A 16,476-nucleotide genomic window follows, 5' to 3' on the forward strand; every position below is an offset into this window, starting at 1 on the left:
AAAAACGCATACCAAAGGATTTCACTCAAATTATATTCTTCGACCCAAGCTTCAAAATCTTTAGAAATGCCCATTTTGAAATGTAAAACCTATCACTGGCTGTAGGAGTAGACATATCAAAATAAAGAATTTGCAAATTATTCTATAATGTTTTAAATTAGTTGTGAGGTTTAAAAACTGTGAACATATTATTTATCACATGTGTTTAAAATGTTTTATAATCTGAATTGAATTTATTATTCTGTTATGGACCACAAACCATTACAGTTCAGGGCAGCTTATGTCATATTCTTCAAACTACCATGACAATCATTGAGAGTTTTTGGAAAAGGAAAATGAAAGCTATAGGTCAGTTGGAAACAAATAAACTATCTATGACTATGGGCCTGATTTAGAACTCAGAGGACAGTTTACTCTGTCACAACGGTGATAGATAACCCATCCGCTGAAATCTAAATCGCACAGGATAGAATGAGATTTACATTTCGGTGGAGGGGATCTCTGTCACCATTGTGAGAGAGTAACCCATCAGCAGAGTTCCAAATCAAGCCTTATGAGCACAAATATCTTATAAATACCACACTTCTGAAGCTTTGTTTTTTGGAAAAAACAATATTTAGAAAATCCTCCACGGGAGCTTATCCTACGCTTTTAGGGATGTCCTTCATCTGCCTACTATCTCCAGTAGGCAATGCAGAAATAAATTGCACGTCCTCAAAACAAGATTAAATTATTCTTCTCCAAATTTTCTCTGACAGGCGATTTAATTAAAGCAAGAGGTAAGTTTACAAATTGAGCAATAATAGATTTTTAAAAAAAAGCTAATTCTGAAGTGCTCATAATCATTTGTTTTTGTTCATAGACAACCTCCAGAAAGAAAAAGGTGAGTGTGATGGTCTTTCTATTAAGATAGAGGCATGGAAGACACAATGGGCCTCACTACGAGGCTGGCAGTATTCAGACTGTTAGCCTCGCTGTGGTGGTCAGGCTGGTGTGGAGAGCTGACCGCCACATTAAAACCGTGGCAGTAAGACCTCCAGGTTTTAGCACCATGAAAAGGCTGGCAGAGAACAGGTGCAGGGGGCCACAATGGGGCCCCTTCACTGTTCATGCACTTGGAATGGGCAGTGCAGGCCCCCACCCGCCCAGCACCGTTGCAAAGCAGACAGTGAACATTGCGAGAGCGCTGGTGCACCCTGCCAGCTAGAGCATTGCCGCCGGCTTGATTATGAGCCAAAGACAATGATGTAGCCTGTCTGTTGTTAGGCTGGCGGGCGGAAACTATGGTTTCTGCCCACCGACCTAGCAGGAAACTCCTAATAGCTCCAGTGGGATGGTCGCCACAAAGGGGGTGGCCACCTGTCGGGAGGTTGACAGATGGGCTTTCCCATCTGTCGAACTCATAATCAGTCCCAATGTTTTTACACAGCCCCTGAGATGGGCACACAGCTGTAGGTCTTGTAATATTGCAAATACACATTACTTTGTTCTGTTCAACCTTTCCTGTCAAATGCTCATTGTGTTGGGAATGTTTTAAACCGATCATTTTTAGCATTATGCTCATAACGTTTGTGAATGTCTTGAATTCAGAGAATTACACTTGAGGAAATGTTTTAGCATTCAAGAGTGCAATAACCTGTGAAATTTACCTTTGAAATTTGGTGCAAAGGAGTATAAAATCTGCACGAGGAACACATTTGTTGTCCTTATTTCAGACACTCTCCAGAAGGAAAAGGGTATGCTAAATTGCATTGCAAGAAGGGTGAGAGCAACCATGAACTTGCTGAGGGATTATTAGTTAAACTATGTCTCCTTCAATCAACAACAGCATTCCCTATGCACAGAAACACAAAACATAAAAACGCATACCAAAGGATTTCACTCAAATTATATTCTTCGACCCAAGCTTCAAAATCTTTAGAAATGCCCATTTTGAAATGTAAAACCTATCACTGGCTATAGGAGTAGACATATCAAAATAAAGAATTTGCAAATTATTCTATAATGTTTTAAATTAGTTGTGAGGTTTAAAAACTGTGAACATATTCTTTATCACATGTGTTTAAAATATTTTATAATCTGAATTGAATTTATTATTATGTTATGGACCACAAACCATTACAGTTCAGGGCAGCTTATGTTATATTCTTCAAACTACCATGACAATCATTGAGAGTTTTTGGAAAAGGAAAATGAAAGCTATAGGTCAGTTGGAAACAAATAAACTATCTATGACTACGGGCCTGATTTAGAACTCAGAGGACAGTTTACTCTGTCACAACGGTGATAGATAACCCATCCGCTGAAATCTAAATCGCACAGGATAGAATGAGATTTAGAGTTTGGTCACCATTGTGACAGAGTAACCCATCAGCAGAGTTCCAAATCAAGCCTTATGAGCACAAATATCTTATAAATACCACACTTCTGAAGCTTTGTTTTTTGGAAAAAACAATATTTAGAAAATCCTCCACGGGAGCTTATCCTACGCTTTCAGGGATGTCCTTCATCTGCCTACTATCTCCAGTAGGCAATGCAGAAATAAATTGCACGTCCTCAAAACAAGATTAAATTATTCTTCTCTATATTTTCTCTGACAGGCGATTTAATTAAAGCAAGAGGTAAGTTTACAAATTGAGCAATAATAGATTTTTAAAAAAAAGCTAATTCTGAAGTGCTCATAATCATTTGTTTTTGTGTACATAGACAACCTCCAGAAAGAAAAAGGTGAGTGTGATGGTCTTTCTATTAATATAGAGGCACTGGATGCTTTCTGATCTCTTCACATGATATTTTGTAGATCATCTAACACAATTCAAGCTTGGAAACAGTTTTTGTGGAATCATAATCAGGAACCTTAATAGCTTTTTGCCTAAAGCTCTCAAATGTAGAATTCCTTCTGTTCCTTGATACTCTGACACTGGACTATTTCCTAGAAAGAAATTAACAGTTTCCAAAACGACTATTGAAATTAGAGTGGGTTACCAGCAGGGCCTGGATTAGCGCTGGTGGCACCCCGTCCGTTAGTCTGTTTAGCGCCCTGCTCATCAATACCACTCCATCGGATTCCCTTACTGCTACCCAGCAAATGTGCCCCTCTTCTCTCCATAGCTCCCCTTTTTCACATACATTCATTTGTTTCAAAGCACTTGTAAAGGCTGGCTTTACTAATCCACTAAGCTATCCAAATAAATTATAATTTTGTTCTTTGCAGCAGGCATATTAACCCTCAACTGTACTTTATGGTGAGTCAAAGCTGCCGCTAGACAAAAATCCCATCTCTCTCCCTAGTAGTAACATTAATCACAGGAGGTATCTTGACATGTTAATGGCTTCCCGAAGGCTGGACGCACAAGGAACTTTTCAGCAGATGCTTTTAAATTGCATGTTTCATAAGGTATTGCTAAGCACAGCGACCCCCCCCCCCGGAGGTCAGCGCTCCCCAATCCAGGTCAGCACCCGGTGCGGCTGTACCGCTCGCACCACCCTAAAGCCTGCCCTGGTCACAAGAGCTAGAGGAATACAATACAAACGTTCTCTTTTTTGATTAATATCATGCTAAGAGTGAAGATTGACAATGATACATAGAGTTTGTCTCTCGTCTTTACTTCGAGACGTATTGACCTCTCTAGATCTGCTCTACTGTTTTCAGCTAATTTATGTGTGTCAGGATTTCATATGAAAATGTGAAGCCCTCCCTTTTGATTATATGGGCCCCTTCAACTGTCTGGATGTATTTTCTATTTGGCCTTAAAGAGGATCTGAACTCTGTCTATGGGCTGCCTTGCGTAAAAATAAGCATTGCCTCACCCCTATAAACTTGCCATATCCGGCTTGTTGTGTAAGACTGTCATCTTGGTAACTTGGAGCATACAGGAAGACAAAGAAAGGTGTAATTTACAGTTTAGAAGATAATTTTGAACTTTCATGCATTGGCCAATACTCCACCCATTCAATCTTGTGAAGCTCCTTGATTTAGAGTGGCCTCACCAGGTTGAAACCTGGGCCTGGTAGTCTGCCTATCACTGGACCACCAGGTCACAGGCCATAGTAATGGATGCCATGTCAAATTCAGAGAATAGCTGCGGTCACTAAATTTAATTTCTTGAAAAAGTATGACAAGGTATCACAGTCCACAGCATGTAAATCTATTAATGGCTTAGTGCATAGATAAAAGAAAACTCTCTGTGCCTCATAGTCAGTGCTTTTCGTCAACATGCACTTTTGGACATGTTCAATTGAGAGCCAAAATATTTCATGAACTGTCTAAACAAGTATGCTGTCTCTCAGTAAATCACTCAGGAGCTGCATTGAAGGATAAGGATGGGTAGTTCTGACTGGGTACAGTGTTCCCCCACAAAGAGAATCTAGGCTGCAGCATCTGCTGGGTTATTCAGCCTGTATGCCACTTGTCAAGCCAATAAATGAACAGAAGTAGAGAAGGTGCAAAAAGTATTTCATTCTTCGGATGTCCAAACAGACAGGATAATAACCGACAATGGATATCGATGGCCATGAAAGAGAAGCCAACGGCGCTCCCTGTCAGAAAATGTACACAAGGAGGGTTTTGCATTGCTTCATGTGTTTATTTTGTATGGAGACAGGGGGCTTATAGTTAAAAGTGACAGTGTGACAGCCATACCAAAAGTTCCAGACTCTGTGAAGCACAACTTCAGCTATAATTTGTGAAAATGAGCAGTGTGAGATCTCAAAATGAGAAACCCATAGATCTAGTCTACCTGCTCCTAAGGTGGAACTATCGACTTTGTCTGGGTAACAACCCAGCAAGAGATAAAGGCTACTGCCCCAGTAACACTTTCCATCTTTAAAAATGTGTTTTATTCATCTAAAGTCAGTCTGCAGTGCTATATGGGTAGGCCAATCAGGAGCTGGCCAGCGGCTCATAGCTGTTGGAGGATGTGTCTGGAACATTGTGACAATTCCCTTTTAGATTTTTCTCTTTCTATAATTTTGTCCTTTCAGATTCTAAAGGTTCAATTGTTGGTCTTTTTTAGTCTTTGTTATATCTTTCATAGAAAGCGTGAAGTTTTAGATATGCATAGAAATAATAGAAGTATCTGCACCATATGAACCTGCTGTCTAGGATTGTATCTGAATGTTAAAGATACCTTATCACCGTGATGATCGTGTTCATACATTTGCACCACTGACATTAAAGCTAGGATAAGATATAATCAGAAAACAGATACAATATAAACGTAGGCATCAGACTTTAGCTAAATAGGAACCTCATTACAGTGATATTGAGGCAGAGGTCACAGACGTTGGCAGCAGAAAACACAGTTATCTGCAACAGTAGTGAGCAGTAGTCCACAGTCGGTGCCTGTTTATGTTCTTTCGTTCCCCTGCAAATCTGAGGGGGACCATCCCAAACAACGTATCATTTTGAAACACGTGGTGAGGCTCAGGATATTTGGATCCTTGCTACTCAAGGATGATACATTCAAAACAACGATGACGGGACAAGGGAAAACTCTGTTGTAGTTTTGTGTACCTACTTCATGAGAGATTGAATTCCCCTGTTTACTCTAGGTCCTTGGAGCTTGACGTAAGCAAATGTGTAAAGAGGTATTCCCCTTCTCTGATAGTTACATTTTAATTGTCATGTTTATTCAATCTGTTCACTAACAGTGATACAACCTTAAATATGAAATACAGGCCACAAACCATCTTCCTAACATTGGTGTCCCTAACAGGGGAGTTAGAGTACCATTTGTTGTAAATGCACGTGCTGCAAAGTAAATTGAAATATTTTACTCATGGAAGGAGTTGATGCTGGAAATGCCAACTGTAACATATTGGGATATATATCAAAGGGGTTGACTGCTGTTTGCATGTTTTTATTTATTAAACATTCAGTTTTCCCCCTCTTCAATAGTGGAATTCAAATAATTTGCTTATCTTGCATTTATTTTTCACAAATGTGCAAATACTCTTTTTTGATCTCATACGGGATATCATGAATATCTTAAATACACATGTGCCAATGCTCTTTACAGGATGCTGCGATTAGTCTGATGGTTCCTTCTCAGGCTTTTCTATTCTCATCATTTTGCCCTTTGAGACCCTCAGTCTTTTCCATGTTTTACCTTTTTTCAGACTCTTCTATATCTTTCATAGACAGTGAGAGGTTTTACAGATGCATAGAAATGCTAGAAGTGACTACGCCATATGTGCATGTTGTCCTGGATTGCTTGCAAGTGTTAACAATATCCTATCACTATTATAAATGATTTGGCACTTTTGCTGCCATGATTGTCTTGTACTTTGTTTCTGCTTTAATATATGATCATTTTGTCAGTGGTTTCAAAATAAATAGTGGGATAAGATAAAATCAGAGGTCAGACACTAAAGAAACTTAGATGCTGGGCAATACACAAGGAGTGTCTTCAAGGTATATCTATTGAGGTAAACGTTATGCCATTTTGCAGCACAAACCGCAGTTGGAGGTGACAGTGCGGAGAAGTGACCTTCAGCTGGTCAGTGGTCAGTAGTTATGCTCCAGTCTTGTACACACTGGTAAGTTGTGACAGGACATAGCTAAGATACTATTCCATATCGAAAGAACATGTATGTTGTGGAAACCATCTGAGAAACTGATGGACAGTCTACCTATATACTGCTTTAGCAACGTTAGCATAACACCTCAAGAAAGCATGAGGGAGTTTGTCAGCGCCTTTCTTGCTGTTTTCTGTGAATATGACAAGCTTCACTGCATTTATTTTTATATTCTCTGTTGTTACCATTCATATGTTATGTACTAGGTTAGTAGTTTAAATGAATATATTACAATACATGTTCTGTTTCATTGTGGTTTTGAGTATGGTATTCATAAATGAAATCGGGGTTGGAATTCCATTGTGTCGTTTCGCTTATCTTGTCAGACTTATCATTACCACAAAATTCTTCCTATGCAGTATGAGAAGTTCAACCTCTGTGACTGTGGGGCAGAGGGCAGAGGAGAGGTCATGGAGAAAACTCCATCCCAGAGAATATATCACATATTGTAAAGATTTGGCACTCCCTTACGATGATATAATCAGAAACCCAAACCTGAATTCTTTCTGTGGATATTGGATAATGCTGCTGTGTTTTTTAGCTGACCTGATGCCTAGTAGCATGGGAGTAACATTTTTATCCCAGCTTTAATTTCAGTATTTCTTTTCAGTTCAAGTCAGCTTAATAGCATCTTAAGCCCAGATTTACAAACCTTTTGTGCTGCCATTGCATCACAAAATTTAAGAGAAAGAGTGCACAAGTTTTTGCTATTCACTTTCCAGCGCAAAACTTGTTTTGTGCTGGTAAGGTGGCTAAAAGTAATCAACGCAGAGCTCAGCACTACGTTGCATTACTTACTGTGAAGGGGACATTACATGGGTAGTACATCGGCATTCCCATGCAACCACAGATGCTTTTTTATACAAAACCCAAACTACTAACATTAGAAGACAGGGTTTTATGCCCAAAAATAACATCGCTTAGAAGCAGCATTTAAAAAGGTGAAATGCTTTTGTTTCTCCTAATGCTTCCCACTTTGCATGTGCTCTGTACTGTCCATCACACATCCAAGGAGAGAACATTTTAAAGTGTTTTGTATTGAAAGTGTGCCCTTCCACTTTAAAGCCTATGCTAGACTCAGGCACACATCCTTTTAGTATGGCACAAAGATGTGTACAAAGCGTTTGGTAGCCTGATTGTGTGCTGGTGTTACAGAGAAGGGGAGAGGGTTCCATATCTTTCTAGATATGGCACTGTAAATATGGTGGCCAAAGCCTGGAACAACCTTCCAATGCACCTCAGGAACAGTGCTTCACTGGAGAAGTTCAGGAATGGACTCAAGACATGGCTGTTGAACAGAGCACCATGAAGCAGCTAGCAACTTCAGTGTCTTGAGACCCTCATGGGTAAATTGCAGTGCTTTATACATCCTGATTGATTGATTGTCCTTCTCGCTCCCTCTCACACAAGACAGCATTTTTGGATGATGCTCTGCATTATGTGCAAGTTTGTAAGTCTGGGTCTTACTGTGCGATTCCGACAAGGGTAGGTGGCTGAGCAGCATCTATATACATTTCATTCTCGAGAAGCCTCTGAATTCTTACAGCATTTCCCAGTGGGCACATATGAAAAATATAGTCTGGAGGATACATAAGAAGCAAACAGAAAAATGAGACAGAGACAAATCTATCATGAAGAAAGGATCTCTTGGTTATGATTTCAAGTGGTGATATTGGACTTACATCAACTTCATGTCCTTCAGAGAAGAGACTATGGGGGTCATTACGAGTTTGGGGGTCTCAGGACTGCCATGTTGGCGTTGGTGGTCGTACCGCCAACAGTCTTGCGGAGAAGACAGCCAAATTATGACCATGGCGTTATTCCCAACAGAATAGAGCTAAACCACTGCTGGCACCGCCAGTATGGTCAGGCCGCCACAGTTAACGGTAGCCACCTGCAGGCCAGTAAAAAGCATGTTCCAGTCGGACATATAATGAGTCTCCACACCGCCAAGGTTTCCGCCACCGCCGGACCGGAAACCCTGGTAACAGTATAATAGGAGAAACTCACCTTCAGGAAGCCATACCTGTCTGGAGCCACCATGGAACCACAACTACACATCTTGCCGTTGCTCCTGCTCGCCCAACGACTTTGGAACCAGCGACGATGATAGCAACCGTGACTACACACACTTACCTGTCACTGTTGTTAAATGTCAAAGTACCTATGCACACAACATACCAATCAGGGACAGGTGACGAGGGCAACATACACATGTAACCCCGCACCAACATGCACACTCACATACAGCCACATACCTACATACATAGTACTCACACTACAGGCACACTCACATACAGCCACATACCCACATACATAGTACTCACACTACAGGCAACACACACACACACATAGCTGAAACAAACACCAGTCCCCAGATACACAGCAATGGCACAGTCAAACACAACAACAAACAACACCACAACCGCAACACCACCAAAGCATCGTCAAGTACCCACAATAGACACCACCACTTGACAAATCATACATACAACACAACATACTAACGCCAGAGAACGAACACACACAATCACACATCCAAACAACGCAGCTTATTTCATATCCCGCAAACACACATCACAACAGATCTGACATACCAATCTCCACAAACACTCACGCACACAGTGCAACCACACAAAGGCACACAACACTGCAAATACCACATGCCAACACAAACACCACACAATACCAAAACAACATGTCCCCAACATACACATGCCCATCACACAATACATGCCCATCACTGGGGACTAATGCTATGCACACAACCACACATGCTGCCCAGACACAACTGGTAGCACAACCACCACTCACACAAAACTTACTCACACACAAACAAAATCAGTCAAGACCAAAACTGCCCTAAGAAAATAAAAGCAGGACAAAGATGTAACCCTTGAACAAACAACTGGTTGGCCCTTATATATATTAATTATAAAATAATATAATATATATATAAAGATGAAGGCCATAGGTCAGTCCAAAACGACAAGCGCAGCATGCACATAATGCATTTGTGTGTGCCCCTAACTTGACTCCTGACTGCCATGTAACCTCCACAGGTAGGGGCATCAAGGGGGCGTCAGGCACCACATGGATTCCCCCAATCATGGGTTCCTTTCCTCTGGATCTGCTCGTTGCTGAACAAAAGGCCCACCTCCCGGCGTCACCAACTCGGACAGCTGTTATAGCACAGAGTTAAGGTGAAGCCAGTCGGGGGAAAGGGAATTAGGGAAGGGAACAGCAGGGAGAGAGATCTGAAAAGGAAAGGTTAGAACAATATGCATTTACTCATTCATAGAAAACGTAAATCATTTATTGACTCTTGACTAAATGTGTCTCCGAGATATCAGGTGGAGACCTCTTCTGAAATGCGGACGAAGCCCCTTGTAAAACATGACCTCAGAATCAAGAGATGGCAAGAACGTTGAACTATGATTTTACACAGAATATCAATCCTGTAACATTTATGTATTCACAACATAAACCTTTCATCATGACTTAGAAAATCTCAAAGACTTAAATATGTTTTTTCATATCTTAAGTTATTCAAAGATCAATGAAAACTTTGATTGGTTCATCTCCAAAATACTTTCACATTCATAATAATAAATGTCAAAAAGGTTTTACTCATTAAAACCTAAAGCGCTTTACTTAATTACACCAGGAAGCGCTTTTACTCAAGTAGTCTAAATCACTTAGACCATTGTCCCAAGAACCCTTTCCTTCTGTGAATTGAAGCGCTTTATATCTGGGAACTGAAGCACCTGAAATATCATGCCCTGAGTGCTTTACATCTGAGGACTGAAGCGCTTGGAATTACTGAGTTCAAAGAGCGCTTTAAATCTGTGAACGGAAACACCTTGAATCACGTGTGCACAAAGCCCGTTATCTCTGTGAACTAAAACACTTTGAATCACTGAGCCCAAAGAGCGCTTTACATCTGTGAACGGAAAACACCATGAATTACATGCGCACAAAGCCCGTTATCTCTATGAATTGAAACGCTTTGAATCACTAAGCCAAAAGAACGCTTTACATCTGTGAACGGAAACACCTTGAATTATGTGTGCACAAAGCGCGTTATCTCTGTGAACTGAAACACTTTGAATCAATGAGCCAAAAAACCACTTTACATCTGTGAACAGAAACACCATGAATTACATGTGCACAAAGCGCATTACCTCTTGGAAGTAATAACTTCCTCCAAACTTGGATTCAGCAAGGCCTTACTGCTACGAGTACGACCTACTCGTTTTTGGATGCACCATGGACTTTGATTAGACAATACTCTGCCATTCAGAAACTCTGGACTTTTCCAGAGGAACCTCCACGAGGCCTGGCTGCATCGAAGTCTTCAAAATAGTGAGCAACGTGCTTGGGTGTAGCTGGGCTTTATAGGCTTGCCACACCCCAAGATGGTCGCTGCCTCTAAAAACATGGGAAATGTAGTCCCTTCATAGGATAGCACTGATAAGTGCATCTTGTCCACCAATTCCCTGATCCGTGAGCTTTACCACAGGGCAGACGACGCTGATGGTCATTCTTGGAACAAGCAGGGATGACCAGTGGTGCGCACAAAGCGCCGCAGAGTTGTGCAGCGGAGATTCGGGCGAGACCTGGACCGCACCTGACCTTATTCCTGACAGGGGGTGTGTGCTTAGTGTTGGGAGGGGGATCTTTGGGTTTGGTTTTGGAAGGGGGCGTAGGTCGAGGCTGAGGGGAGGGTTGGGAACTCTTGCGAGGGGTAGACTTCTTGGCAGGGGAGAGGCATGGGTACCTGCAGGGGGGCAGGGGATGTGGTGGAGGTGGAAGGGCTGGGCTTGGGAAGGGACACAGAACATGTTGGAGTCACATGGGGTGAGAGGGGAGTAGGGAAAAGATTTAACTCTGAGAGGAAAGCTTTCTTTGACACACGGGACGGTGTTTGCCTGAGGTGTTTTGGTGGATGTCTTGGGTGCATGTGTATGTGAGGTATGCTTTTGGGTGCTGGGTGTCTGTTGGGTGGGTGAGTGTGGGCATTTATGTATGTGTCTTGGTAGGAGGGGAGTGGAGGTGCTGGGAGATGCTGTGGTAGATGGGTGACTGTCTGTTGGGGTGGTGACTGCAGGCATGGTGGATGTGCTGCATGTAGGCATGTCTGTGGTTGTGATACCTGTGGATGTAGTGACTTAGGTGGATGTCTGAGGGTCTGCTATTGTGCTGACTGTGGGTAGGATAGGTGTTGTGGCTGGATCAGTGAATGTTGGTGCGGTGTGGTGACTGCAGATGTGTCAGGTGTTGTGTTTGTGATGCTGTTGGTGGTGGGGGTATCAGGGCAGGTAGTGACTGTTGATGTGCCTCCTGGTGGATGTTGTTTGTTTGCATGCCTGTGGTGGGTCTTGTGGTGCTTTTGTTTGTTAGCTCTACCCTTGGATGTTGAGGTGGATGCATGCGTAACTGTTTGTGTGCTGTGGATGGGTCGGGGAAGAGGGGTTTGGGATTGGGAAGAGGAAGGTGGAGGTGCTTGCGGCAAAGGAATTGCCCACCCTTTTGGGTGATTGGGCACAGACAAATGGGTGGAAAGCTACAGAGAGGGTGGTGGTAGAAAGTAGGTAACGGACAAAGATGGTACTGGGGTAGTCTAAGATGGGTCCGTCATCACCAGGAAAAATCCACTGGAGGAGGATTCCGAAGATTCCGAGGATGATGTGCTGGATCCAGTCTCCCCGTGACACTCCCCTCACCCTCCAGGCCACTGCATCCCTCGCTGTCAGTGGTATCAGCATTTCAGGTCCCGTGGCCGACAGCATCCCCACTCGCCTGTGCCCTGTCTCCTTTGCCTGCTGATGCTGATGCACACAAACAGAAAGAGAGGGAGGAAGGGATAGAGAAGGAGAGAGAGCATCATCACATTCTTCACACACAAACATTACAACATGCACAACTGTAGGTATACATCTCATGGCAAGATAATCCCATATTCAAACCTACAGATCCTACATCATGTCAAAACATGTTTGTTGGAAAATTGAATATTGGTAAGGGCAGGTAAGTACCTACACTTAGCAATAGCCCACTAACCTCCACTTAGGTCCAGTTAGGTCTCAATAAATTAAACCCAGATCAACCCTTGGTAGCTTGGCAATGAGTGACAAGGCTTAACTTAGGAGAAAATTGTGGAAAGCATTTAAAAATAAAACAGTAAATAAGTAAAACACAATAAAATCCAACACCAAGTTATAACAATAGATTATATTTTTATCTTTAAAATTACATGAAAATGAATAAAATCGGATAACGGGAACCGGAGATATGAATTTTCAAAGATTTAGTGTTTTTTAGCGCCTAGAATCAAAAAGTGCCAATCTGGTCATATGGTCACACCTCGACCGGGGCAAAGTCAAAGTTTAAGGCCAACCGCAATGGAGCCCTGCTCGGCTACAGAAAGCAGGAGGCCTCTGTCAAGATGTTTTCTTGAAGATTTGCTTCAGCAGGATGAAGTTGCCAGTCCGATCCGACCTCCCGGGAGCCCTTCCTCTGATACGCGTTGCGGGAGCCCTCTGTGAAGATTTATACGTTCAGACTTAGACAATTTTTTTAGATGACAATCCTTCGAGCAGGCCCAACCTGAATCTTGATCCGAAGTCCCTGAAGCCCTCTTCAGATACACTGTTCGGGATGTCCTGGTCAACTTTCTACGTTCGGACGTAGTTACTTTTTTGGAGATTTTCAGCGAGACGAAACTGCAAGTCAGGCCGGGTCGCGGTTGAGGCACGCCTGCTTGAGTTGCCACAGCAGGTCAGTCCCTCTATGGAACTTCTGGATCTTCTTCCAGAAAGTCTTTTAAGGTTCTTTTGGAGTCCATAGCTCACCCCAAGGTTCCAGAAGCTCTGAGTTGCTCCTTGAGGATGTGGACTACAACTCCCAGAATGCACCTGGCTCAACCTCTAAAATGGACACTGGACAGTGGTTAATTGGTTAGTTTCTTCAGGATCTGTGGCAGGGGACTATGGTTAGCTATTTTCCACCTGTAGCAGACAGGGAGTCCCTCCTTGAACCAGTTGAAGCCAGGCAAAGTCCTTCTTGTGGTGAAACCCAAGTGGGTAGCTGATGCAGTCCTTCAGAGTGCAGTGTCCAGGTGCAGGTCAGGGGTCCAGCATGGCGGTCCTTCTTCTCCTGATGTTCTTCCTTGTAGGAATCTGGTAGGGACCTGAGGTGTGGATGCAGCTCTGCCATATTTATCCTTGCTACTGGGTGAAAAACAGGGGGGTCCTGGTTCTCCAATCAATGCAGGGTCCTTCTTCCTGTGATGACCACTTCCTGGGAAGTGTGGCAAAAATCAGTGCCAGGGAGCAATATTCTTAAAATATCCATCATGGCTGAAACTGATTTTTGGAGGTTACAACTGGCTGAGCCCACTCACTCAATCTTAAACACACCCCTCTCCTGCCCTCTTCTAAGAGGATGGCCAATCAGAGAAGGGCACTACAGAGCTGAAGTTGGCAACTTTTTAGGTAGAGTTTAAAGCTCTTTACCTGAACTAGTTATATTAAATCCAACAATTGTAAGTTGTGGGATTTATTATAACAATTAATTTGATACCAACCTCAAGGTATCTGAAACTTAAGGGGACTTTTTAAATTAAAATAAAGTCTCCCCATTTTAGCCTTTGGAGGCCATTCACTGCAGTGAGGGAAAATGAATTTGTCTGTTTTACCTCACCAGGGCCTATACAACTATTTTTATAAGGTCCCTGCTTATAGTTACATGGCACCCAATACTAGGGGCTCATGAGGCACGCTTTAGGGTTGACTTATATGTACAAATAAGGTAGTTCAAGACTTTGGACATACTTTTAATTCCCAAGTCGAATTTGCATATAACTTTAATTTAAAAGCAGCCAGCAAGGCAGGCCTGCCTTTAAAATGACACTAGGCACCTTGGCAGTGCACCTATGAGTGCACCCCCTATGCTGGGGTCCCTAAACCTACATGCCCTACCATATACTAGGGACTTATAGGTAGGTTGACATAGCAAATTATAATTAGCCTAATTTGCATACACATTTTACACAGAGCACAGGTCCTGGGACTGGTTAGCAGTACCCAGTGCACCATCAGAGTCAGGAAAACACCAGCAAAAAGTGAAAATGGGGGCAAAAAATTAGGGGGCCTTCGCAGTCAGCCCTGTTTTCTCACAATGTTACTCTATCTACCCAATTTGTCATCCCTCTCACTGACATCTCAGTCCATGTAAGGGAGCACAACTGGAACATCCCATCAAATCACCTGTAAATCAAAGTCAGCATGCCCATCATGCCCTGGCTAAAGCTGATATATAATCCTATTCCAGGTCATTGCTTTCCATATTCTTATAGCTTTAAGGAAATGCAGTTGTCTGATAACACCATATCATGCCTAATCCGAATCTACACCTGCCCAGTCCATTACCATAAGTCATGTTCCATGCAAGTAAAGACAACACTCTTCACAAACAACACAGCACCTGCCATTCCAATGCATGCCTAGCTCATCCCTCTGTACATATATGACACAATGGCAACAATCTCTGATGAAGACAGAATGTGTGGCAATCCCATACAGTTGCCATCACAAGTTTACATTCCATGTCTGGAGAACAGCTATGTCACTATATGAACCAAATCTTAAAGGAATAGGTGCAGTCACTATTCACATATATTCCATATCATACCTAAAATGCATGCACTGCTACTGTGGCCTACCTAACTCACATGAGACATTCAGTGACAATCACAGAGAGCATAGTTACAACTACTAAACAAAGAACAGCCTACTAATTCCCAGGAGTGCACACTACATTCCACCTGACATGCAGATGAGAGCTCGACATCACAACATGAGTACACCAACATCACTCACAGCATTCCTGATGTGATTTCCAGTAGCTAAGGCCAGACAAAACACATATCCCACTGAAGAGACATTTCCACATGATATACACATGGACCTACACGACTGCCATTGCACTGACAACATATCCCACTACAACACCTGTGTGAGAAAAAGTAGTACAGCTAAACATCATGTCTCGAATTATGAGGTGAGCCAATACCAATTCCTGTCCAAACTGGCAACATCAGCTAGGCTAAGGGTAGCAATGATTGTCCCACTCTACAAGATCTGTCCCTAAGTAACCATTGGCCATGATGTAGGCAGATAATACCATATGTTGCACTCTAATTGGGAAGGCATTGGCACATCTAGCATGGACATTGCACTTTGTCAAAGGGTAGGACGGCCACTTACCTCCTCTACAACAAAGGCATTGGGGGAAAAAGTGATTTTTCCACATGTCAATGGCATGGAAATGCATGGTAAGGGCAAACAGACAAAATTAGACACCCATAGTTTGTTGTCCTTCCTTACAACCTTCACATAACCCATAGTATGAATATGATAGGAAAATGGGGACACCTCCTCTAACCCATTTGAACAGTCCAATACTGGCCATACCTATTGACTGAATAAGATGCCAGCCTCACATGAAGTCAATACTTGTACAAGGACATAAGCTAACTAAGCCCTGTACCTAATATGTCAGGCCCTATGTAGCACATACAGCTGATCTTTACAAATGGGAGTGGTCTGACACCTTAGAGCTACATTATCATGTCATCTGATTAATGGACCTGGAAATATAAGTTAGGTAGGATGCTACAGCAGCTTACAGGCATATATGTGGCTGGGTAGAGTAACACATGTGGCACTGTCAAATGTATATCTCCACATACAGTCATAGATATTCCTTGACACAGGTGATCTAAACGACCACATGCACAACCCTAAGGCCAGGTCTCCATCTTTTATTCAGGCAACTTGAGTACTATGTATTCCCAGTAGTCAGCATACATGGAGCACCTACAACAGTGTCACA

The 16,476-nt window shown here is 42.5% G+C and overlaps 1 protein-coding gene across 1 annotated transcript in view; it reads left to right on the top strand.

Moving 5' to 3' along the window:
* The window catches only part of LOC138299193 (butyrophilin subfamily 3 member A1-like), a 798,776-nt gene that overhangs the window by 525,726 nt on the left and 256,574 nt on the right, over positions 1 to 16,476 (top strand). The window contains exons 20-23 of the mRNA XM_069237291.1: positions 759 to 779; positions 863 to 883; positions 2,601 to 2,621; positions 2,707 to 2,727. Coding sequence (XP_069093392.1) covers positions 759 to 779; positions 863 to 883; positions 2,601 to 2,621; positions 2,707 to 2,727 — 84 coding nt within the window. The remainder of the gene's footprint in view (positions 1 to 758; positions 780 to 862; positions 884 to 2,600; positions 2,622 to 2,706; positions 2,728 to 16,476) is intronic.

The sequence above is a fragment of the Pleurodeles waltl genome, chromosome 6, assembly GCF_031143425.1.
Source record: "Pleurodeles waltl isolate 20211129_DDA chromosome 6, aPleWal1.hap1.20221129, whole genome shotgun sequence".
Lineage (NCBI taxonomy): Eukaryota > Metazoa > Chordata > Amphibia > Caudata > Salamandridae > Pleurodeles > Pleurodeles waltl.